The sequence below is a fragment of the Adiantum capillus-veneris genome, chromosome 1 (assembly GCF_014529385.1).
Source record: "Adiantum capillus-veneris isolate H3 chromosome 1, ASM1452938v2, whole genome shotgun sequence".
Taxonomy (NCBI): Eukaryota; Viridiplantae; Streptophyta; class Polypodiopsida; order Polypodiales; family Pteridaceae; genus Adiantum; species Adiantum capillus-veneris.
In genome coordinates this window covers 162,836,960-162,863,412 of record NC_140931.1, presented here as the reverse complement: position 1 = coordinate 162,863,412, position 26,453 = coordinate 162,836,960, and the positions used below count along the sequence as shown (strand labels likewise).

The 26,453-nt window shown below is 48.3% G+C and overlaps 1 protein-coding gene across 1 annotated transcript in view; it reads left to right on the top strand.

Annotated features, from left to right (window-relative positions):
* LOC147465921 (ATP-dependent caseinolytic (Clp) protease/crotonase family protein) overlaps positions 1-26,453 on the top strand; it is a 96,194-nt gene that overhangs the window by 34,141 nt on the left and 35,600 nt on the right. Inside the window, exon 2 of the mRNA XM_086522739.1 lies at positions 14,135-14,331. Within this exon, the coding sequence (XP_086378865.1) occupies positions 14,187-14,331 (145 nt within the window). The 5' untranslated portion in view covers positions 14,135-14,186. The remainder of the gene's footprint in view (positions 1-14,134; positions 14,332-26,453) is intronic.

Below are 26,453 nucleotides of genomic sequence, written 5' to 3'. Positions count from 1 at the left end.
TGGTTATATCGTCTTGTGGGTGACTACCATGGGTCTATACCTTGTACTTCCTGCAAGGGTGAATCTGGGCTTATCCTGGATTCATCTAGGTATATTTCTTAGTCGTATAGTGGACATGCAGACTTCACATTGTGAAGTTTTCGTCCGAGTTACGACAAGTTGATATTGTGCAAATTCTTTCTATCTTTTGTGGTGCGTATGCCCTATCAACTACCTCATTTTTGTGCTAATTTTTTCGATTTAATGCTTCTTTTAGTGCTAGGCTTCATTATGGCTGAGTCTGCCCTTGATCTCCGGAGTCATGACAGAAACTCAGTACGCTGAACTTTGTGTTGATGTATGCTCATGTGTGTGCGCGTGTGGTGTGTGTTGTGTAGGGGAGCATATGTTAGTACCTAGTTCTACACCCACTATTGGGCATTGACGACGTTAGTGGGGATGTCGTGGCATTTAGTTAATACTATGCATGATGGAGCTGATGGTTATATCGTCTTGTGGGTGACTACCATGGGTCTATACCTTGCACTTTCCTTCAAGGGTGAATCTGGGCTTATCCTGGATTCATCTAGGTATATTTCTTAGTCGTATAGCAAACATGCAGACTTCACATTGTGAAGTTTTCGTCCGAGTTATGACCAGTTGATATTGTGCAAATTCTTTCTATCTTTTGTGGTGCCTATGCCCTATCAACTACCTCATTTTTGTGCTAATTTTTTCGATTTAATGCTTCTTTTAGTGCTAGGCTTCATTATGGCTGAGTCTGCCCTTGATCTCCGGAGTCATGACAGAAACTCAGTACGCTGAACTTTGTGTTAATGTATGCTCATGTGTGTGTGCGTGTGGTGTGTGTTGTGTAGGGGAGCATATGTTAGTACCTAGTTCTACACCCACTATTGGGCACTGATGACGTTAGTGGGGATGTCGTGGCATTTAGTCAATACTATGCATGGTGGAGTTGATGGTTATATCGTCTTGTGGGTGACTACCATGGGTCTATACCTTGCACTTTCCTTCAAGGGTGAATCTGGGCTTATCCTGGATTCATCTAGGTATATATATCTGACTGCAATGTGATGATCATGCTGTGTGCAACCAGAGGATATGCATCTACTCTAAGTGCCTGGACATGCACGGTCTGGGAACAGACTCATAAAAGTGCCAGAACACTTCCTAAGCTAAGCTAATTGAACCCCTATCATGAAGTAGCTTGTCCACGTACATGTAGGGTTAGATGTGCACGTGACATCCCCTCCTTTTTAAAGTGAGGTACTGGTACCGAACTGTATGGTGTCGAGGGAGATCGCGAACAGTGTCTGGAATCCTGGAAAGGACTCTTCGCCGGCCCACTCTGATGCGTGGGTCATGCGATACTTGAACTTCATAAAGGTCTGCAATGCTTGTTTCTCTGGGCCGCGCTGAGAGCGACACAAAGTCCTCTGTGGCTCCTTCAATGCTTCAACTTCGTCTATAGTCATGCGTCTACCTTCTTCAAGAATCTCGGAGGATGAAAATTCTTGAAACCACTTCCAACACAAAAACATGAACATACCCATTCCATGCAAAGTGACTTGAAAAATTCTAGTCTTCTTTAAAGATTGTGCGTGCAATGTAGATGAACATATAGATGGAGTGCCAAACCGTTCATCAAATGGCAAATGTAAGACCAAATGGCATCATTAGAAACTCGTAAAGAGCATTTGTGGTTCTAAACGAAGTCTTGTGCACATCCTCTGGCCTTATATACGAATCTGATGGTACCCACTCTTAAGGTCTATCTTGCTGAAAATTCCAGCACTCTCTAAACAGTCAAGAATATCATCAATCCTTGGGATAGGAAACCTGTTCTTGATGGTATTCTTATTCAACGCACAATAGTCAATACACATGCGCCAAGTGCCATCCTTTTTCTGCACTAAAAGCACTGGGGAGCAGAAAGGTGAGGAACTAGGCTGAATTAGCCCCTTCTCTAAAAGCTCCTCTACCTGGCCCATAATCTCTTTCTGCTAAGCCGCACTAACCTTGTAGGGAGGTCTGTTCGGTGGGCTACACCCTAGCACCAAATCTATCGCATGGTCCTCAGGCCTCTCCGGCGGCAATTGCGACGGTAATGAATCAGAAAAACAGTCATTAAACTCTCGCACAGATAAATTGACTGACAATTATCTGAAACATCACCTGCAAAGATCAAGTACACAGAAAGACGATTTTTAATTACAGATGGGATAGTTGAAGCACATACAATAGGGACAGACTTCCCTTTAAGCTTTACATCCAAAACATGAGTTTTGCCCCTATGTTGAAGGGTGATCGTCTTGTCGCAGACATCCAGCACGGCATGTGTTTGGAACATCCACGGAATTCCCAGTAAAGCATCACACCCTTCCAATGGCATGATATAGAATTCTTTTGTGTCCACATACGATTGAAGATGCAGACGCAATTCTCCAATGATGGGAGTAGCACACTCTGAGTCGCTAGGACATGCCAACCTTGCCTTTGTCGTGTACCCCATCTCTTCAGCTCTGATGCCTAGCATCATAGCTAACTCTAGTGAGATAAAGTTTGCTTTGGCACTTGGATCAAAGAAGATGAGTGCCGTCTGATCTCTGACTTTACCCCATGCTCTGCATAACTCGTTGGCAGCTGTGTTTGGCCTGTCACCCACCATAGCTGGCACCAAACGTGCCGTGGGCTTAGGCTTCTTTCCTTTCTTATTTTCTTTATCATCCGAATCAACTGGCACTTTCCTTTGTGGACAATCTGCTGCAAAGTGACCAGGCTGCTTGCATATAAAGCATTTATTTTCAGCCATCAAGGCCTTATTTTCCTCGAGCGACTTGCGCACAAAAGGCTTCCTTTTTGGCTTCTTGCTTGCGATCTAGAACTCTCGGCTGAGTCCTTATCCTTGTTGTCCTTTTTTGACCCCTGTGATGCTTCAGGAGCCGCTTTTGCAAAGGGCTTCTTTGCTGAATTTTTCTTTTGCTGCCCCCCTTTTACATTGCCCGGAAATCCACCATCCTCTCCCTTCAACAAGGCAAGACCAGTTTTGGCAACTTTCATAAGCTGAGTGAGGGTAGCCACTCTGTTCTTTGTACAGTAATCTCGCAGCTCTTTAGGCAACCCACAACAATACCTCTCTGTCTGCTCTATCAATGGCACGAACCTGTAGGAGGTTACTGAGAGCAATGATTTACAAAACCTCTGATTGTACTGTTGTAGGCTCTTGCAAGTAGCCGCAGTGAGTTGGTGCCAATCCGTCATGACGTCGGCTTCAAATTCATTTGACAGCCACGCAGATGCAAACATTTGCTTGAAGTATACCCATGTGGCGGGTGCCTGTCCTTGCATCAAGAGGGTCGTCCACCATGTAAGTGCATTGTCTTTCAAGAAAGTGGCAGCTTTCTTGACCTTAAGAGGCCTCTGTAAAATTCTCTCTTGCATAAGCTGTATCAAATTGCTGGAGGAAAGTAAGAGCCTTTGCCTTATCCTCAAAGCCGCTGAAAGTGCTAAACTTTACAGTTGCACCACCTTCTTTGTAAGCTTTCGGCTTTTCCAATGCCCCCAAATTGTCATAAGGAATTGTCTGCAACATGGGCACTGTAGTAGGGATCATCGGTGCGTCTTGGTCATTGACATTTTGTGTCATAGGTGCCATATCTGGCTACTGTCCACAAAAACCAGCCATGCCAAAATTACCCTGTGGCACCCCAAACTGGCCTTGGTTGCTCTGAAAGCCTTGCTGCATGCCGATGCTACCATACATGGGGTTTGGTATCATGCCTTGCATACCCCCAAACATTGTTCCTTGCATATATTGCTGGTTTCCAGGTACATAACTAGCCATACTTTGGAACACAGACCCACCCCCGAAATACCCAGGATGTACCCTGGGTGGTGGAAAAACCTGTTGCATTGCCCGGAAACTGGTTCCGTGGCCCTGTATCGCAATATGCGGGCTTGGAAAGGTGGCGGGCTGAACTGGCAAAGCTTGTAGAATAGGCATCCTAACCCCCTGTTCATGGACGGAAGCAACCTGTTTTGGAGCCCCTGACTACGCAACATGCGAGTACTCCCTGTCACAAACTGTTGACGTGTCAAAGCCCTAAAGAATGGAGCCAACTTGTAGATGCCGGCCGAGGGGCCTAAACCCTAAGAAGAACAAGTAACAGAAGAAGAAATTCTACCAACTTATGGGGACCTCGTTTGATGGGCCTAAACCCTAAGAAGAACAAGTAACAGAAGAAGAAATTCTACCAACTTATGGGGACCTCGTTTGATGGGCCCTAGTGACATAAAGGAATTAAAAATAAAGCAGGACCCACACACACACACAAAGGCTAGCGCAGCCAGCTGATGACGTGGCAGAATTGTACGGATCTCTGCAATTTGCGCTGACAGTGCTGACGTGGCAGATTTCCGCAAAACATGCTGACAGTGTTTACGTGGCAGTTGCACGGAATTCCATGATCTACGTTGGCAGCTTTTTGGCATTGCTTTTGGACCAGAAGCTTTTGAGTTTGAAGGCTTTTCATGTGAACTGCTTTTGGGGCCTAGGGTCTTTAAATATTAGGCCATGGGCTTATGCTCTAGCATGCTTCTTGGAGAAGGTGCAGAGTCTGGAGTACCGCCTTGTACTGTGTTGATGCAATATAAAGAAATACCGAAAGGGGTGCCAAGGTTTGGGGCCAATACTCTCTAGGGTGGAATTCCGCCACTCTGTGTCGCGTGTCCTCTCTCTCTCTCTCTCTTAGTTCAGTTGTTATTGAAGTGCTAAAAGTTTGTTCAGTCTGTTCTTTTCTATTGGCACGTGGTTCCCGTCTTGTGACACTCTCTATCCTGTTGGGATGCATGAAGTACCTGGGCTTGAGCCTGAACAGGGTCCACAGGTTGTGTGAGTGCCTTGGCTGCTGTGGCACTGGTGGCGCTTGCAAAAACTCCATAAACCTCGAGTTCTGCACTAGTCGAGAAAACACATTCACAGCGGCAACCAACTGAGTCTTGAACGCATAATCTTCAAGTTGCCCAGTCATAAAGCCCTGCACTGGGGCATGTGGCCGTGAACTCTCGCCAACCTCGAACACTCTAGGAATTTCTTGCCTGTCCTTCGAAGAGGAACCCTCTTCCATAATGCCCTTCCCTTTGTCGGCCATAGTGTAATCCCGCGTTCCTGTACTTTGTGTCTTCACCAAACCAACCGTGGCTCACTTCTTGAGGAAAAAGTGATTTTGTCCCGGCAACGGAACCATGAAATCGGCCCGTGGGGCGGTAGACGTAGGCTTTCACCCTAAACTTTACTTTACTTTAATACACAGAGAAACTTTGCAAATAAAAACCTGTAACGGGAATTAACACCTCAAAGGAACATACGTCTCGGAAGCTAGAATGCTCTGAGCAGACGCCGACAACCTGTAGGCCCCAAAAACTAGCACCCCTTTGGGTATTTCTTTATTCCTTTAGAGGGTAAAGTTACAAAACTAGAGTCCTTGGGATCTTCACCTGTATCTAACTAGATCACACCTGTTCTGGCAAAATTTCGGCAGCATAATGGCCCCAAAACTCGCCTTGAACAAATCCCTCTATTGGAACTCGCTTCCAAAGGCATAAACCCTCTGTTTTCAGCCCAAAAACAGCAACTACAGCTCACTGTATTTACTGGTTTTTACCCTGTTTTCAACCCTAAACAGTCCCGAAACTGTCCTCTAACAATGGGGCACTGTTTCCAATGATTTTGGCATCCATACAGCTTCAAACAGTCCAAAAACCGTGCATAACCAACGCTGAAAATGCACCTGTAAGGTGAGGTTATCACCCTCACTAGTGTGTGCTTTTGGAATAGCAGTTAGCTACTCGTGTTCCTGTTCAAAGAGGCTCTTGCCTCAGCACAGAAGCATACGACCACACAACTGTACACATGTCAAATGAAGAGTCCTCTTGTGGGGCATCACATAAGTGCACGGAGGGGGAGAGAGAGCAGGCAAGGCTTCAGTTCTTGCACTTCACTGTAGATAGAGGGTAGGCAAGCACACAATAGCTTTGGTACCTGCAACAATCCACCATACGGCTGAAAAATGCAGCCCCCACGTTTATTTCAACGCTTCTCTCTTTCTCAAGGTGGAAAATGCCCAAAAATGTGCCAAGTGGCACTCATGCACGGTTTTCCTGTTTTGTACCTTCCGGTCTAAAAATATCTTAACCAGTTGCTCAATTGACTTTGCAGCAGAGTAATAAAATGTTCCCCTTGTCATTCTGAAGCTAATGACGCGAACAGATTTCGAGGCCCAAAATAGTAGTTCCTTAAATTTTAGGGGATGCTTCCATTGGACTCTCAATGGTCATTTGAGCATCTTTCACCACCGGGACCACATCTAAAAATGCAATGTAGCCCAATTCTCGGGTGATTTTCTCTCGGTGACCCCACCTTGGCAGTGTGCCTCCATTGAGTTAGTTTCCTAGTATCCACCAACTTATTAAGTGTGGCGAGGGGACCTAAATGACTTTGAACTGAGCCTAGATACCTTTTACTACTCGAATTCCATTGCCGACCAACTTCCCGTCTGCGGGTGAAACTACTGTTTCACCCTGGCCATGCAAGGTCCGGCCATTTGCAACTTAAAAAAGGAGGGTTTCAAAAATTAAACGAAAATCATCGGAACGAAACAAACAACTAAGGTTAGGAGTTGCCATGTCCTTGTGACAGTGTACAATGGGCGCCTCATCCTTTTGGGCTTCCTCCCTCGCCTCTTTTTTGATATTCTACTTCTTAGTATTTGTTTAACAGAAAAACTTAGATTGAGAACGACGTGAATGAGACAGCGTGGCATTGAGGTGATAAGTTATTGAGGTTTGTTACCTCTTTCTTGATTTTTGTATCCATGCGGTAAAGTGAACTGCACGCACTTGATCGCAAGGCAAGGCACTGCTTTTGTCCATATAAATTGTGGAGAGACATTCAACATTGTGCGACCTCTTCACCAAATTTTGGTATGGCAGTCGAATAGTCCGTGAACCATATAATTTCATAAATTTTACACAATTCTTATAGTGTGAAATGTTTAATTTTTTTCTCGTGTTTTCTCGTAGCTCCTCAGAGGCCGAGTTCTTTGAATTGGAAACATATTCAGGCGAACATCTTGCATGTTAGGTTTGTACTGTACCTTGAAGTGTGCATTCATTACTTTTTTTTCTGAGAAAAAGATCCTTCTATTAGTTAATGAAACTGCCCATAGGGCTACAACCTCCTCTACAAGAGAGGAATACAACAATCATGATGGGGAGACTCTCCCAATGAAAAAACAACATATGTACAATGAGGCTATATCAAGGGATGGGAGGAGGGAAGAGCCACACAGGTGGACGGTAGTGCCATCTAAGCACACCCTGATCCATGGTGAAAATGGCCCAGGACGCCAAAGTGAAGGAAAGCCTCTCTGTGCTCCCTCATGCGGTCGGAACTGCCCCGGAGTCTCTCAAACTGTCCTTTGAGAGTATGGACCAGCTCAAGCTAAAGGTCCTGAACAGTCTCTACAGGGCGAGCCTCGAAGATGCGGAAGCAACGGGCCCGCCAGATGAACTAGAGTGTCAGACCACTGATGAGCTCCCAACACACCTCTCTCTCGCTGCACCACTCTTGTGGAGTAAGCTCTGTGGCAGGTTGGAGTGTAGGTCGCCCCCCCTGCATCACTATCATCCTGCTGGTGGATGATAGCTCAAACTGAGTGGACCAAGCAGCTGCCCCCCAAGTGTATTGCCGAGCCGTGGAAAGAGCGGGCATCAGCCGAAGAACACGCAGCCACACTTGCTGTGGCAAGGGACAGTCCCAAAGATAGTGACACTGACTCTCCACAAGATGGTCACAAGCTGTGCATGCGGACGAGAGACCACTATGCACAAGCCAACTCCCAACTGCTGTAGCTCTGTGTGCGACCAGCCACTGAAACAAAGTGACTTGCCTCGGCAGTCTGGAGTCCCACAACCTCTCCCAAAAGCTGCCAAGAACTCAACTGTGAGACCCTCCTCCTGCCAATGAGGTGCTGTAGCAGGGCGAGCCTCTCTCTGTGCTGCCAGTATGTGACGTCCCAGTCGAACAGTGTACTGAAAGGAAGGGACACCTGGGTGGTCTGCAGAAGAGATGGGGTCCCCTCCAAAGCCACTCTCCAGGATCCCACTGTACTCGTGCCAGTGGACAACACTCCCAAGCCCACAGTCTCCAATGTCCAGTCTCAAGAGCAGCCGGGTCGGGATCGATGATACAAGTCCTCCCAAAGATGCCCACCACTCGGATCCTTTGAAAATAGCACTCTGCCACCTGCGGGGCCTCTACTGCAACTCGCTGTAAGCGTCCCTCACCCTATAGCTCGAAAAACAGGGAAGGAACAGTCTTTGAGCAAGCCCGAACAGAGATGAGAACCTCCATTCGCGTGAAGTCTCCCATCCATCTGGGCGCTGCCGACTCGAGAGGCGTGAGCCACTCAGCTGGTACTGCCTCTGAGATGTCCTGGCACATGCTCTGCACTCCTCTCATGCCGTGTAGCTCCTCTGACAGGCCTGAAAACTGTACCCTCACCTAAAGAGCGTGCTGGACCCGCTGCCATGGCACCCTAGGAAACATGAGGCCGACTACCAACCAAGTGACCTCTCTGAGTGCAAACCATGGGGTTCCAAACAAGGGGCTGTCGTAGACGCTCCTGCGTGCAAGTAGGTTGACACTGCTCTAGGCCTCATCGCAGGTGCTCCCAAGATCGAAGCAACCCCACAGCGAAGCGATCCTCCAGTCTCCTGCTCAAACCAACTCTGCGCATCTCTGTGAAGATCCATCTGGTTGAAGGTTGCCAGGGGCCTCTTGCCTGAGGCACCCTAGCACATAGCCGTTGTAACAAGAACTCCTTCCAGGGCTCCTTACCTGGAAGAAGACCTCGAACGATGAACTTCCCTAGAAGGGCTATCCTCTGCTGTGCTGGGTCTATGATCCCTAGCCCTCCCTGTGAACAAGGAAGAGTGATGACCTGCCAAGCCACTTTGGCCAGGGCTGTCAGTGCGTCTCGCCTTGACCAAAGAAAATTCGTGAGCAGCCGCTCTACCTGGCTGATACAAGAACTTGAGAAGATCCAGCAAGACGTGATGTACCACATAGTAGCCAACAACACCTGGTTGGCCATTACAACTCTGCCAGCCAAAGAAAGTCGTGCGAAGCTCCAATGTAGCAACTTCCTCCCGATAGACAGGAGGAGGGGAGCAATCTGCTGCTCGGGAGACAAGTTCAAACCAACCTGACAGCCCAAGTACCGAACTGCAGTCCCTGGGGGAATCCACCTGAAACCCTCACCTGGCATCCAATCGGGCACAGGAGCACTACCAATCGAGAAAGCCACTGTCTTTCTCCAGTTGATCAGTGCCAGATGCACAACAGAAGGTCTCAAGAGCCTGCTCACACCTGTGAAGGTTGGCCTCCTGGCCATCCAAGTACAAGGCTGAGTCGTCAGCAAACTCAGTGTCCAGTCGCACAGAATAGGGAGTGCTAAGCCTCGTAAACCAACCTGCTGCGACACCAAAAACGTGCTCATCGCCTAAGCATAGAATAGAAAGAGGAAGGGGGCAAGAGGGCAGCCCTGTCTGACCGAACGTGTGAGCATGAAACGATCACCTCTACCTCCTGACAAAAGTACCTGACTGTGTGCTCGTCTGTACAAAGCTGACACCCCTCTGATCCAAGCATCTGAGAAGCCCATCCTGCGTAGAGTGCCCTCCAGAAAGTCCCACTCAACTCTGTCGTAGGCCTTCTCAAAATCGAGAAGAAGAATCACCAAATCCTCACCACGGAGCCGCGCTAAGGCAGAAGCCTCCCAAAAAGTAAAGATGTTGTCAAGGATACTGCGCTCCTTGACAAAACCTGTCTGAGTCCCATGTATAAGGCTCTCTAGAAGTGGCTGGATCCTCAAACTCAGAGCCTTGGCAAGAATTTTGTAGGTTGAGTTGAGGATGGTGATGGGGCGCCACTGCCGAATCTCATCCAAGGAGCCACCCTCCTTGAGAATGAGGTAGATCAGACCCTCACTCAAGGTGTCAGGCATCTCTCCTGTGTGCAAGATGTATTGGAAAGCACTACAGAGATCTGGGCCAAGCAAGTCCCAGCACTCCAAGAAAAAACTGGGAGTCAAGACATCCGCACCTGGACGGCTACCACGGGGGAGTGCACTAAGAGCCGTGTGCAACTCCTCAAGCTGAAGTGGCAGCTCAAGCCTCCGACGCATCTCCTCAGTCACAAGGCAAGGCATCTGTGCCCACACCTGCTCCCTGCATGCATCTTGACGCTCTGATTGAGGCTTTGCTGACAGTAACTCATGGTAAAAGTCTATAGCTACTGCACGCATGTCCTTTGGCTCAGAAGCAACTTACCCATCGGGCCTCCTCAACTGACTGACCTTGGCATGTGCATGCCGAGGTCCCACTGCCTCGAAGAAAGCACCAGTCACTCTGTCACCCACCTGTGTCAACTGAGATGCCTGTCGATGGAAAGCAAACTCATGGCGCCGCTCCTCTGTGCTAACAAGCTCCTGGCGAGCTTGTTCTAGCTGCTCCTCCAACCAAGGACTGTTTGGATGCTGCTCCTGCATCCTCTCCAAGGAAGCAACGCCCCGTCTGAGATGTTGCTCCTCCTCTCTCGCTGCAGCCAGGCGAGCCAAAGACTCCTAGAGAAAGAAACGACTAATCTGAGCTAGTCGTGAGGCCACTTTGTCAGTAAGGGAATCCCGCATGTCCAAGCTCTCTGACCAGAGAGCCTCTACTCGCTCTCTGAGTGCAGAGTCCAGCAAGACCCTCTCAGGGATGCGAAGCATCGTGCTCCCCCTCCTCTGCCTGTCTGCCACTGTGAGGATCACTAGTGCATGGTCCGAGAAGGAAGTCCCTGCCAGAATGCCAACTGTCCCACCCAAGTCACTGAAATGGTCACTAGTGTAGAAGCGATCTATCCGCGATAGATTCACTCCTCCCACTCTGTGGTCCGAACGAGAGAAGGCTAGGCTGTCTGGGGTCTCACAAAACTAGAGTGCTGCCACGCATCCGAGACCCTCAGAGTCATACAAAACCTCTCCCAAGCTGCCAGCTCAACTCCATGTACAGTAGCATGGCTACCACCAATCCTGTCAAAAGGATCCTCCAACATGTTGAAGTCCCCTCCTATGCACCAGTGTTCTGCCTGCGGCATAGACTCAACTATTTGTGACCAAGACTCTGCTCGTGCACTCGCCACATTGGGCGCATAGATGTTCAGGAAGCCCACAAGGCAGCCCTGAACCTGCATAGTGATCCACTAAGCCCTGCCTGGCACAATAATCCCTCTGCCCACAATGGCCTGTTGCAAAGAATCCGCAATAGAAAGAATCCGCAATAGTCATACATACCCCACCCTGGATGCCTCCAGGTCCAAAAGCAGCTGACCAAAAAGTATCATATTGACCACGCAAGAGCTGACCACAACGTCTAATGCGGTTCTCACACAGATGGTGCTCCTGTAGCATAAGGAGATCAATCTCTCCTCCCACAAGGCAACGCTAAAGCTTCTGATGCAGTCGGCCCCGTTGACACTGAAAATGGGCCCCACCAAGTCCCTGCACGTTCCATGAGACGATCCTCATGGGAGCGAGAGAGAACAGATGCTGCCGCAGCAGCTAAAGGTGCTATCTTTGAGGCTGGCTTGGATGGGGAGTAATCCGCATCCGAGCGTCCTCTAGATAGGCGTGACTGCAACGAGTGCCTGGCCCAAGCCCAAGTAGAGCGAGCCGTACGTAAAGCGACCTCCTCTGTCCAAGAGTCCTCATGAATGTGTACATAGCATGGCAAGCACTGAGTATCGGCAAAGAAGTAAACCACAATGTGTCGACATCTTGCTATATCTGGAGGGGTCACCGCAAACTTGGCCAATGGCCACAAAGTCTGAAGCATATCTGTAACTCCTAGTTCTCCCATGTGGTGAGAGAACTCTAGGACCTGTGTGTGCAACCACCCCAACATTGAGTCGAGAGTCCACTTAGTCTGGTCCCTGCCGCAAAGGGGAAAAGAGAAGCCAACCGTCGAGTCCAAGGCCTCTATCCCCCTAGCTGCAAGGAACAGAACATGGACCCTGAAGCAGGTTGCCTCATGGTCTGCTGAGGGGTCGTCGAGAAAACGAGTAAAGTCGTAGTTGAAGAAGTCCCATTGGCGCCGAATGTCGATGCTCGTCAGACCATGAGAGATAGCTGCAAGGGGAGACGTCTGTACCTGTAGAGGGGGTCGCAAGAAAGGCTGTCCCTCTCTCGCTAAGCGACTCGTGGCAAAGGCGTTGCCAAGAGATCTCCTAGCAGCCGGAGATGGCCCTGCCCCCTGGGTCGACTGTTGAACTGGAGCAAGAGGGGGGGGAGTAGGAGCAGGGGGAAGAGGTGGAGAGGAGGGGCGGGGGGGAGCGGCAGAGGTAGAGGGACGCGGGGGGGAAGAGGCGGCGGGAGCAAGAGGTGGGGGGGAGGATGATGAGGAAGGGGGGAACTCTGGGGGGGGGGGAGGGGCTGTTGAGGGTGAAGCTGAGGTGGGGGCTGGAGCAGGGACCTCATCCTGCTCAAGAGGACCGAAACGGTTCCCCGTGGGAACCCACTGTTGCTGGTAGGCGCCTGAGGACCACTCTGAGTGCCAGGTTGTCGCTGTGGCCCTTGCCGTCGTCGACCACAGACCTGCTGCCATCCCTCCTCCGCTGGAGCCCTAGCCTCGGAGGGTGGCTCTGCATGTGTGCTGTGCCTTTGCTGGTGGCTGCTGGCCAGCCCTTGCAGGCTGGGGCTGAGTCTGTGGTGTAGGTCGAGGCCTCCTCCGTGGACAGGCCTTCGCAAGATGGCCCATATGTCAACAAATGAAGCACTGGTTCGGGAGGCCCGAATACTCCACTCTTTGTCTAAACCAACCCCCACTCACCCGAGGCAGAAGAATGACCTTCGGGAGCGTGTGAGTGTCCCTGACCAGAACGCGAACTTAGGGAATGCTGGCTGCCTTGGCAGCTACTGAGGCTGCCGTGCGAGGTGTCTCCAGGACAGTCCCAATCGCTGAACCTATCTTGGACAAAAGTGGTAAGTACTCCCTCCGCAAACTAGGAAAGCAGACGGAGATGGGGATGTTTGCCTCCTCTACCAGAACATCTGAAGCAGGGTCAAAACCATGTCTCCACTGTTGAAAGTGGGATCGAGCTGCTCGGATGGTCAATGGACTCATGGCGATGACCTTGGTCGCCATCTCGGAGGTCTCAAACTCGATCTGATAGTAGCCTCGTCCGAGTATCTGTACGTCCAAGATCTTGCCCACCTCGACGAGAAGGCGGGCCTGGAGAAGGTCACGCAGCTCTCCTCTGCTGGGTCGGGTACTGAGAATCTTGCAGATGACAAAAGTCGCCTGCAAGCGCTCTACCTCTGCGGCTAGGCTCGCTTGCTCTGTCGGGGAAAGAGCAAGTCGAAGGTGGGCTCAGCGGGGTCGGGCGAGGGGGCTTCGGAAGAGTCCCTCTGTGGCGGAGCTGGAGCCTCCATCTGTGTCTGCTGCTGAGTCAAAGAAGGCGAGAAGGATGCGAAGCTCCCAGAAGGCCGTGGGGACAGACTCCTGCGAGCGAGGGGAGGGAGTGAGATGACGGGAGGGGCAGCGGGAGATGATGGTGGGGAGGGAAAGGGGCAGCGGGAACAGGGCGGGAGGGGACAGCGTGGGAGGGGCAGCGGGAGAGTGAGGGAGGGGGCAGCGTGGCAGGGCGAGGAGGCAGCGGGACAGCGGGGGAGGAGGCAGCGGGAGAGATTGGGAGGGGGCAGCGTGGCGGGCAGGGGCAGGGGGACAGCAGGGGAGGAGTCAGCAAGGCGGGGCGATAGAGGACGGCAGTGAGGCAGGGGGGGGAGCGCTAAGGGGGAGGGGGGGGACTGGGCTGGGCTGGCGATAGTGGGCAAAGCAGGTGAGGTGCGGGAGCAGCAGCAGCAGCGAGCGTTAGTTTTCATTCTCTTTCTCGCCACATTAGCTCCATGTTAGGAGAGTGCATTCATTACTTAATTTTAGAATTATTTTTAGCACTACTAAGAAAAGAATAGCCAAGCGTAACTAGTTGTGTCCTTTTTTATTGGTGTGTTCTGAAACAGCTGTGTTTTTGCAGACTTCTCGTTGCAGACTTCTCAACATTGGGAGGCAACTATCATAACATCTGAATGGCTGTTGCTTCAGCTCGACAACTAGGCGGTCGCTTGTTGTCAAAGCACATCAAGTGCTCAGCGCCTTGTCGTACGCTCATCCTCGAGGCCACCCCGCCCAAGCAGCATGTCATCATGCAAAAGCTCCAAGGCTCTGATGCTGGTATGATGTCTTTCCTTGTAGGTGCTTGGCGTGCGTGTATTCATGTATGAAATCATAAGAGAGAAATGGAATGAAATAATATGTTCTAGGTATGTTGGGATAAGGTAGAAATGACGTATAAAAAGTTACATCCATCCTTGCATAAGCCAATCCCAAGCCTGTTAAAGCTCTGCGAGCTTCTCAACCCCTCCATAAGCACCTTCCAATTCTGGTAGTCGGTGGCATCCAGTTTTTGATCCCATGAAAACACTGGCCTCTCAATTAACTCCTGCAACTCCTTGCTATGAGTAAGCTTTTGCGAACACTCCAAAGCATCATCCACTATATCTTCGTAGACTGCTTCTTCACCATCCACATCATGAGAACTGTTTGCAACATTCTTCTTCTTTGGTGCCATCGTCAAGACATGTGAAGGTTGCAAAGCACTTCTCCGTATACAAGTATAGACCGAGAATCAAGGCTGCAAGCAACCTCCCATCGCAGGGGATCTGCAATCTCCTCAACAAGGGCAGGTACACCGGCGAAAATCAGTTCAAAATCAGCCCCCTTTGATGCATGAATGTCTCTAATTGGGTGGCTGAAAATCTGCGAAGGTACCGGGTACAAAGCGTCACACTTGAATCACCTTAAATTTTTAGATACAGCACAGATCTTGACCAACTCCACGCTGAAAATCAGCAACGCTCCTTGGTCAAAAACCAGCTAAAAAACGCAGGTAAGGGTGCTTCACGGCAAAAACATAACAAACACAGATCAGCCCCCTCTTGATGCAAAAACACGGTGTAAGGTGCAGCGGAATGAATGTTGTACTTTCTCAAGATGAGTGATCCATATTTGCTCAAGGTTCCTTTTAGTTCTTATGGAAGGGAGAGCCTTTCGTTCTTAATGGAGAGTGCTGTGATCACAAACAAAGTGAGTGGGTATTGTGCGTGCAAGTGTATGAGACTGAGAGATAGAGAGAAGAGAGATACGACACGAGAGACGTAAAACCCTCCTCCGAAGGCCCCACTCTCGTCGGCGAGAGTGGTCTCTTATGATTGCACAAATGGGTACAATGATGATGCATAAAAGCTGATGCAGACCTAGGCTATGTCGACGACGACAACCGGGATGGCGATAGCGACAATGGGGGCTGAATTGGGGGTGGATCTAACTGCTGTCCAAAGGCACTATCTGCTGAACGTTGGGACTGTTTTGGGCGGCTGAAAACGCAGGTTTGGCTGCGTTTTTCTGGAGGCTGGAATGACTTAACAAACGCTGGAGTCTACAGGGTGTTAGGGCTGAAAAAACGCAGGTCTACTTGCTGCAAAAACGCTGGTTTTACCTGCTGTCCCTAGGGCTGAAAACGCTATCAAAACTGCCGTCTTCTGATGGTGATGAAGTCGCTAGTTGCAGGGGAACACTGCGGACCGGATCGGGCTGAAAACGCCAAGGCAAGAGATGGCTGGCGATGCTACAAACGCTAGGGGGCTGAAGTGCTGGCGACGAGGCTGGGATCGAAAACGCCAGGCTGTTGAAGATGGGAAACGCTAGGCGATGGGTGCTTGAAGGGTTCTTGCTGAGAGAGGGGAGTATCTGTTGCCAAAGGCCCGTTGTGCTCCTTGCTCATCTGCCAAAGAGTGCTAGCTTTGGTTTGCTTATATATTTTCTTACCCAAATTGCCCTACCTACTTTTGTTGGAAAGTCACTTAAATTAATAAGTGAAAAATGTCAAAAATAGGGAAAATAGGCTAAATGCACTAAAAAATTCCCTTGATGGAATCTGATGGAAATACTGATGATCATGCTGTGTGCAACCAGAGGATATGCATCTACACTAAGTGATTGGGCATGCACGGTCTACGAATAGACTCACAAAAAGTGCGAGATCACTTCTAATTTAGATTGACTTGACTGAACTGAACCCTGATCATGCTGTAGCTTGTCCACGGACACATAGGGTGGATGTGTCACGTGACATCCCCTCCTTTTCAAAGTGAGGTACTGGTACCGAACTGTATGGCGTCGAGGGAGATAGCATCCGGAATCCTGGAAGGGACTCTTCGCCGGCCCACTCTGATGTGTGGGTCGTGCGGTACTTGACTTCATAAAGGTCTGCAACGCTTGCTTCTTTGGGCCGCGCCGAAAGCGACACAAAGTCTTCTCTGGCTCCTTCAATGCTTCAACTTCGTCAAGAGTCATGCTTCTTTCTTCTTCAAGAATCTCCATGGCTGAAAATTCCTGAAACCATTTCCAACACAAAACCATGAACATACCCATTCCATGTAAAGTGAGTGGAAAAAATCTTGTCTTGGATAAAGACTGTGCATGCAATGTAAATGAACCAATAGACGGAATGCCAAACTGTTCACCACATACACGCAAACAATGAGATCAAATCTTTCTCTTATGATCTAGAGCAATCAACTGTGGCAATTCACACCGGAAATGCCCATGGTTGGTGCTCATACTTTCATGTGCTCGTTCTACAAATGTGTCATGCCAAGGAAGAGACGGGAAAAGTGACTTCCTTGAATGAATACTTTTCAGCTTTTCATAAACAATCCGCATACATTCGTGCTCATTCATGAGTGAAGCGTGCTCAACGTACAATATGTCATGCCTAGGAAAAGGGAATCACATAAAGACGTTGACTAAAGTACAGGAAAGGATCACGAATGAAACACTTGAACAATGCGTGCGTATCAATCATGCGAACACATAATACTTTCTGTGAGGGTTCTTTGGACCTAGGCTCGAGAGCCAAGATCGATCCTTCGTGATTGATCGAATCTGCAACGAGGTTAGCTTCGCTAGAAAAAGCATCAACTAACACATCATCCTTGTGAACAATCACATCTTCTTCATGCAACTCATCATGCTTGCCTTCATCATCCAAATCATCATGCTGATCATTGTCAATCAAATCATCATGCTGCTCACAATCATGCAAATCCTGTGTGTCATGCTTTGGAGAAAAAGAGACTGAGAGAGTCTCCTTCTCATGAATCCGTTCAATCTTGTCCTGCATATTAGCAATGAGAGATGGAGAATGAACAATGTCCTCTCCATGAATGACAACGGAGAATCACTTTTGGCATTGAGAGTGAAAGTGTTAGCCTCCCAATCAATGAGGATTAGCATCACGAAACCATCGAATGCCCAAAATCATATCACATCCTGAGAGAGGAGAGACAACAAATCTTCTAGCGAAGGCAGGCTTTTGAATTGCAAACAACACATCAAGGCACTCCTCCGTGATGAGAGCGTCCATACCGGAAACAAAGCCAGAGACCTCGATAGGAGATCTTTGACTAACTTCTAGGCGGGCTCTCTCAAAAAGAGAGGGACTGATCACATCATGCATACTACCTGGGTCAAAAAATATGACAAAACGCTGCCCCGTCGTATGACCATAACATTTAATGAGAGAATCATCAATGGGAGGGTCATGAGAAACTTGGGACACACTCGTGTTATCAGTAATTGCATGGACAGAGGAAGTGGGTTCTGTGGATTCTTTAGATTCATTCGATTCAAGCTTAGGACATGTTCTTTTTATGTGACCCTTAATGTGACAATGAAAACAACGACCTTCTTTAGAATAAGTGCTTTGCTCTTCCGACGTGATGTATCCTCCTACAATTCCTTGTGCTACCTTTTCATATGGAGTAAGCTTAGGTTTAGCAATTGTGTTAGCCTTACACTTAGATTCATTCGAAGATTTCTTTTCTGAGAGACTCTTGGAAGATTGGTTAGAAGAGTTACCATTCTTACCATTCTTACTGTTTTGAGGGTTCTGAGAAGTCTGCAAGGTACTTGTGGATGTCTTGTTCTCTTTAGGCTTTCCTTTGTTGTGCTTCATCTCGTGTGCGAGAGCAATCGCTACCGCCTTGTTGAGATCGATTGGATCGAGCACCTCGACATCGTACTTGATATACTCGTCCAATCCATAAAGGAATGCCTCTTTGCGTTCATCATCCGACTTGCGTAATTGGGTACCTAGCTGCAAAACACGATTAGAAAAAGACATAACCGGCATACCATTTTGCTTGAGAGCGCGCCAATCGTCCTTCAATCGTGCGAGATACTGAGGTGGCATAAACCGCGCCTTGAGCTTGTCTCGGAAATCAGCCCAACTGAAGGACATGGGCGTGAATTCGTCGGCTTCCTCTAGGTGCGTGGCTAATTGTGCCTCTTGCCATGCGTGGTACCAATTGATGGCATCGTCGGCAAGGTCATGGCTGCCGTCAAAACTTTGCTATTTCCTGTCTTCTTAGTTGTCGCAAAATAAATGCAACCAAGAATGAATAACCGTAGCATCCATCTTACCATCATACTTACTGAAAGTCAACTTCTTTGTGACTGGATGGTTGGAATCCGCATCGTGGCTTGCACCACTTGAGGAACTCCCACGATCTTTGGTTGGTTCGGATTTCAAGGCAAGTACTTGTCGAATCAATTCTTGAGTGAGTAGGTCTCGTTGAGTCTCACGCTCGATCTCCAAGGCCACTCTTTGAGCTTAATTTGCAATTTGCAATTATACTTAAGCGTGCGAAGTACTATGATCTGGAGCAAAAGGGAGGGAAGAAAGGAGGTGGGGGTGGGCTATGGGGTACCAAACGTGTTTCGCTCCTTTGAGGAGCTCATCAATGGTAGAAGGGGGATTATGAATAGGAACAAGGGGGGGGAAGAGGATGCTCTTTATATAGGAGAGGGGGAGGGGAGGGGGGGGGGGAGGTGTACTATGTAGGGGCTATGAGTTTGACTACCTAACTAGAGGTAGAAAGAGGTGTAGAGTTTCCCAAGGATAAGTAGTAAGGGATTGAATTTTAGGGGGGGGGGGGGGACGTCGAGTCCAAAACAAGGGGGTTGTATCTCTAAAAGTGCATTGGTGGGGTGATAATGAGGGCTGTCAAGTAAGCGAAAAGTGTATTGGAGGGGTTAAGATTAATTTGGGGGAGCTAAAATTTTTTGGGAAACTAAAATAGCAACAAAGGAGGGGATAGAGGGTAGGGAGGGGTTCAAGAAAAATGCGAAGAAAATTGTTGAATTAGAGTCCAAAGGAGTTTATGATCCAGAGCCTGGTGTATAGTGAACAAAATTAGGTGTAAGGTGCACTTCAGAGGAGGGGTGGGGGGGGGGGGGGGGGTTTGAGAGTATCAAAGAGCAAGGGGGAGTAGTTTGATTCACAAAAATGGTGGTCTAGGAGTAAAATTCCAAGGGGACAAAATTTGGAATGTATGATCAAAAAAGGAAGGGGGTTTTATTTGAATAGGAGTCTATGTTGCCGATGAGCTTTGGGCTTCTGAGAATCATCCTGTAAAACGAGCGTTAAGAGTTAGGGTAGGGTATAAAGAGTATTCATTTGAAGAATTTGGTTAAATCTTGTTTTTTGATTTGGTTAGAAGAGTGCCTAAGTTTTGGCCATTGGTCCAACATATGATGGGTTGGTCAAGATGAGCAAGGGTGGGGGAGAGGTTGCAAGCCGTATAGATAGGCTTACCAATTATTAGGGTAGGGTTTAGTCTACGAGTTTCTGATGAAAACGGGAGTTTGAGGATGCTAGGGGGAAGATATTTTGGAGATGGGGTTTTGGTTAGGAGAGTGGTTCGTTCTTTGTAAGTGATCAATCCAAAGACCTTAAGGAGGAAGTTTCTTGGGTAGCCTCTATGAAGGAGCCTAAGGAAGAAGAGGTTTCTCAAATGATAGAAACCCTCAGGATTGCTTTCCCTAATAATATAGCATCGTAGTTCTGTCTTGATAAAGGCTAATTTTTGGTGGAGAGGGTGCCAAGAGCTCCAAGGTAAATATTGGCAAGAGTTGAGAGGTTTTTGGTAACAATTTGAATCCAAGATACCATATAAGTTGAAAGTATGTCCTTGTGGAAGTGGACATCTAAGATGGTGGCTTTAAAAGTGGATATGATGGGAGAGATCACTATATGCTCTTGTAAAGGGAAGGCTTAAGAAGCCAGAGCTTTGGTAAGTGCTTTACGAGTGCTTGTCCAAACCCCAAAGGCATCATCTATGTATCTCTTGTAATATGCTAGGTTCGGGCTAGAGATAAGGAGAGAGTGGTTTTCTAGGTGGCAGAGAAAAAGGCAAGCATAAACCACTGCGAAATTGGATCCCATTGCGGTGCCTTTAATTTGCTTCCACACTTTATCTTTGAAGCAAAGATAATGGTGTGATAGAATAAGGGTGGCAAGCGAGATGATGAATTCTATTTTTGGGGTGTCGAAGAAATTAGTAATGGCGCTTCTGAGGGCTATGAGTCCCTCAGTCATAGGGATGCTGCGGTAGAGGGAGGTTACATCGAAGGTAAAAAGGAGACAATGGGGAGGGAAGGTCTTGGAGTGGAGATCGATGATGAGGGATAGTGAGTCTTTAAGGTGTTGTTTTTGTGAAAGGAGGACATGATAAAGTTGCAAGTGTAGCCATTTGGAAGCATTTTCAAACAAATACTCCCGGTAAGAGCAAATAGGACGAGCTACATGTACGGGTTTGTGTAACTTAGGGAGAAATTGTATAGGACAGGGTTTGAAAGGTTTATGGAGTGGCGCGAGGATAAAGGTGGCTTCATTTGGGGTGAGGAGAGTGTATTTGAGGGTGATGGAGTGGAGTAAGGAGGCAAGGTAATTGTGTGGTGGTGGGGTGAGGGGTTGATATGTGGAGAGATCATTGAGTTGCCTTAGGGCTTCTTGTTCATACCATTCCCGTGATAGGATGGTAAGGCCTAGATTTTTATCCGCCGGTTTAATGACTATTGTGTAGTCCGTTGAAAGGGTTTTAAGGGTACGCTTGACAAATTTGGGAAATTTTGAGTGGGAAGTTTTGTAGTGTGCAAGCGTATCTTTTAGATTTATGAGGTTAAGGGATGTGATCCCCTCTAGTGAAGAGGGGGGGATCCAAGAGGGGTTAGAGGTTTTGTAAGGGGGGTTTTGTTGGACGTAGAAGATTGAAAAAACATTTTGAGTTGTAGTCTCCTTGCCAAGGCGTCATGGGCTCTGATAATGAGTTCCACAGGGGGGTTAGGGGGAGGGGGCATGTATTTAAGTCCTAGGTCTAAGCATTTTTTTTCATCGATAGAGAGGGGACGGGAGGTGAGATTATGAACAAAATTAGAACATGGGTTATTGACCAAGGTGCATGAAGAGAGCTTACCAAAAGCTGTAAGTTTGTAGGCGTGTGGGTTAATGAGTGGAAGCCAAAATTTATGTCTCTTCCTTCCTCTATCTGTGGGAAGTTTCCTAAGAGGGATGGGGGGAGCTCCGTTGAAAAGGGATAGGATTGAAGGTGGTGAGATAGAGAAGGAAGGGAGAGAGTGTTGAGCCTTAATCCAAATATAAGGTGGGAGGGGAGGCTTTTTGAAAAGCAAGTGTAACCAAGAGGTAGGACAAGAGGGCCCTAATCCCTCCTCCCTTTTCCTTTTCCCGAATCTTTGTGGGTACGCATGTGGTTGTTGTTGTAGTTGTCGTCATCGTGATTGGTGTTGTTGTTGTAGTTGTCGTCATCGCTATTGGTGTTGTTGTGGTGGCGATTGGTGTTACCGTCGACATCATGAGAATGATTGTTGTGGTTGAGAGGTTTGGTTAGTTTGTTGTAGGGGAAAGGCTTTGGTTTTTGTTTAGGATTGGAGGAAGAAGGGATAATTGGTGTGAAGAGGTTGTGAATGCGATTGAGGGGGTATTTTGGATTTGCCGTAGGCTTATTAGGAGGGGAGTAAATGAAAGGTTTTTTGGAGGGCGGGGAATGGGGAGGAGAGTGAGGTGGTTTTTGTTTTTTGAGGAGGGTTGGGGTTGGGATTGTGAAGGCAGTGGCGGTTTTTTAAAGGTTTTGGTGGGGGATGTGGGAGGGTATGTAAGGTGGGAGGATGAGGAAAGAGAGGTTCTAGGGGGGTAAAAGGGAGCTTTGGCCGGGGCATGGTTTTTAGGGGACTTGGTGAGATGGGTGTGAGGGGTGGTGGGTGTGGTGATAGGGGGTTTAATGAGAGGAAGAGATTGAAAATGTTTGCGAACTTCTAGTTCAATGAGCTCCTTGATGGTTTGCTCCTTAGGGAGGTGGGTGATAGTTTCTTTCATGGTGGAGATGGTGGGTTTTTTAGTCTTAAAAGCTTCTTCTTCTTTGGTGGAGGCCAAATGGGAGTTAACTATAAGGGATTGCATTTTAGAGAGGAAGAGTTGGAGGGAGGTGTCTTTCCATTTGGTTAGGTATTGGAGCCAATCTCCCGAGGCTAAAAGGGGTAAAGTAATTGAGACAAGCTTGTCGACGAGGTCGGTGAGGCGGCTATCTACTTCAAGGTGGTAGTTATCCACTATCGTTTGAAGGTTTTGAACAAGGAGTTTTTGTGCTTGGATTAGGGCCGAGGTGCAATCTAGTTGATATTGGATAGTGAGGGCAGTGAACTTGGCGTTAAGAAGGGCTTGAGCTTGGGTATCTTCTAGTTGCAAACGAGGGAGTTTCATGTTGAGGCTATTGGGATTGGCATTATTCTTGTGTAGTTCAGTTAGGTGTGTGGTGTAGGAAGAAGCTTTGGTTAGCTTTTTGTGTAGCTTGGTAAATTCTAGAAGAGAGAGATTAATGATATCATCGAACTCTTTGGGCTTTGAAAGGGAGTGTGGGAAGGGTTTGGGCGAGGGGGGGGTTTGGAGCGCCTTGGGTGAAGAAGGTTGGTAGAGAGAGGGATTCAGAGTATTAGGTAAAGAGGGTGTGGTTTTGATGGTGGAGAGGGTAATATGGAGTTTGGATTGGGTCTTCTTTGGAGGGTTTGAGTATGGTGGGGTTTGGGACTAGGCGAACGGGTAAATCTTCTACTCTAAGATCGGCTTGATGAGGGTTGGGGGAGAAGTTGAAAGATTCTTCCGAAAGTTGCTCGAATTCATCATCCATAATTTTGTAGGGGTCGAGCGTGATGTGGTCTAGTGAAAGGGTATTCTCCATGAAGTGTTTGTCGTTATTGGGTGAGTTGTTGACCGGTGGGGTATCTACCGGGATAGAAGGGTCATCGAGGTTAGGTGTATTCCTATTGGTGGGCGAATCCATGCTATCGTTGAGGCCTTCTCCGTTATTGTGGTGTGCATCCATGAAGAGGTTTCCCGGAGAAAGTTTCCCAAAATGTCGGAGAGTTGTAGCCTTATTACAAACGGGGGCCCAACGGGACCCGACTTCGATGGTGAGGGTGACGAGGGCGTAATCGTGGGCACTCTTAGTTGGTTGTTTTGCTCCGGAAACTCCGATGATGATGGTAATGAAGATTGATGAAAAGTTTACGGACCGAGAAGGGTGACCCACAATAGGTTGCGCCATATCGATGTTGAGGGCCAGTGCTTATGGGAGCAAGCGCTTCACGGTAGCCGACGTTTGGCAGTTGAGGCTTTGTAAGAGGTGGCCGACGTTTGGTAGTTGTGGCAGCTTAGTGAGAGGTTGCTTAGTGTGTGGCTGCTAGGCATCGAGTTGCGGATAGTGAGGAGGTTGTATGCCGCTTGTGAAGAGTTTGCTGTAGCATAGGGGGTCGAAGGGCTGAAATCATGCCACTTTGACTGGCGCAAGATAAATTACCTTAGGAAGCCTTATTACTGCATGCTGAGTGTGTCGAGCAGTTAACTTGTTATAGGTGGAGTGTGTTGAGCAGAAGCGGGTATGCAGGCGGGTAAGCAGATGCAGGTATGCTGAGTAGTTTGATTGCCATAGGTGGAGTGTGTTGAGCAGATGTGCGTGTGCAGGAGGGTATGTAGATGCGGGAGGGTACACAGATGAGATGCGGGCTCTGTGTATAGGAAGCGTGTGTGGGAGGGCTGCGCAGAAGGCAGTAACGTGCAGAGGTGTGATGCGGGCTCTGTGTATAGGAAGCGTGTGTGGGCCACTCTTTGAGCTGCACGCTCGGCCTCCAAGGCCGCGCTTCGTGCTGCCGCTTCCTCCTTTCTTTGTTCTTTTCTTTCTTTTCGTTCGTCGTGCTCGCGTTCTAAAGCAAGGCGATTTGCTTCTTGTTTGGCCATCATGTCCATCATGTGCTTGACCATTGCCTCCATAGGGTTTGGTACACTTGGTGGCGTAGATGGCGAAGGGGGAGGGTCGAAAAAATCTCCTGGTGGGGAAAATTCTTCGTCGCCTCTCTCATGCTCATCACCTGTATGCGAAGTATCCATTCCGCTTCGGGTGACGACCATGCACTATGATCTTTGGTTCTTAAGTCCACGATGAACTTGGGTTCTTGAGGTTCTTGAGGTGCTTGAGGTTTTCTTTCGCTTGCAAACCGTGTTTGAGAAGGATCTTCTCTTCACCCGAGTTCTACTCCTTTCCGCGGGCGCACCCCTTGGCGGCCTTGCGCTCACACCAAGGTTGCTTTTTTCCACCTCACGTCGATTGGCCGGCCGCTAAGTGCACGGTCCGCTCTAAATGAGTGAAAAGAGACACAAGGGGAGGTTGGACAAGCCCTTCTTTCCTGGGATTCCTGTCGCTCTTCAAAAACACGATAAGGAATCAACACGCCCAAGCGAACTTGGGTTTGTGCGACCGCAACAAGCAAAAAAAATTCTTGTGATTCTTGTGGTTCTTTCCTTGAGTGATACCGAACACTGCCAAAGCTCTGATACCAATGTGAGGTGCAACGGAATGAATGTTGTACTTTCTTAAGATGAGTGATCCATATTTGCTCAAGGTTCCTTTTAGTTCTTATGGAAGGGAGAGCCTTCCGTTCTTAATGGAGAGTGTTGTGATCACGAACAAAATGAGTGGTTATCGTGCGTGCAAGTGTATGAGACTGAGAGATAGAGAGAAGAGAGATACGACACCAGAGACGTAAAACCCTCCTCCGAAGGCCCCACTCTCGTCGGCGAGAGTGGTCTACTTATGATTGCACAAATGGGTACAATGATGATGCATAAAAGCTGATGCATATCTAGGCTATGACGACGACGACAACCGGGATGGCGATGGCGACAATGGGGGCTGAATTGGGGGTGGATCTAACTGTTGTCCAAAGACACTATCTGCTGAACTTTGGGGCTGTTTTGGACGGCTTAAAATGCAGATTTGGCTGCGTTTTTCTGGAGGCTGGAATGACTTAACAAACGCTGGAGTCTGCAGGGTGTTAGGGCTGAAAAAACGCAGGTCTACTTGCTGCAAAAACGCTGGTTTTACCTGCTGTCCCTGGGGTTGAAAACGCTATCAAAACTGCCGCCTTCTGATGGTGATGAAGTCGCTAGTTGCAAGGTAACACTGCGGACCAGATCGGGCTGAAAACGCCAAGGCAAGAGATGGCTGGCGATGCTACAAACGCTAGGGGCTGAAGTGCTGGCGACGAGGCTGGGATCGAAAACGCCAGGCTGCTGAAGATGGGAAACGCTAGGCGATGGGTGCTTGAAGGGTTCTTGCTAAGAGAGGGGAGTACCTGTTGCCAAAGGCCCGTTGTGCTCCTTGCTCATTTGCCAAAGAGTGCTAGCTTTGGTTTGCTTATATATTTTCTTACCCAAATTGCCCTACCTACTTTTGTTGGAAAGTCACTTAAATTAATAAGTGAAAAATGTCAAAAATAGGGAAAATAGGCTAAATGCACTAAAAAATTCCCCTGATGGAATCTGATGGAATCTGATGGATTCTGATGGGAATACTGATGATCATGCCGTGTGCAACCAGAGGATATGCATCTACACTAAGTGACTGGGCATGCACGGCCTACGAATAGATTCACAAAAAGTGCTAGATCACTTCTAATCTAGACTGACTTGACTGAATTGAACCCTGATCATGCTGTAGCTTGTTCGGACACATAGGGTTGGATGTGTCACATGACACATGGGAGATGTTTTCGTGATGAAAATGCAATTGGACTCACCCTCTTGCTGGCTGAGAAATGCAGCCTCGAACAGCCACCCCTCGTGCCCCAGATCCACTTGTCGTCATCAAGCCTATGCTCTAGAGCCCGATACCATGTCAAAGTGCAAAGGAAGGTGTGGTGACAATAAAACATGAGAGAAGAAGAAGAAGAGAGTTTTAACATTATAGGAAACTATCCACAGAGAGAGAGAGAGAGAGAGAGAGAGAGAGAGAGAGAGAGAGGACAAGCCTTGCGGAGAAATTTGCCAACAAGAGAACATAAGCCTCTACACAACACAATGCGAGAATGGTCCCCCTGTCAAAGGT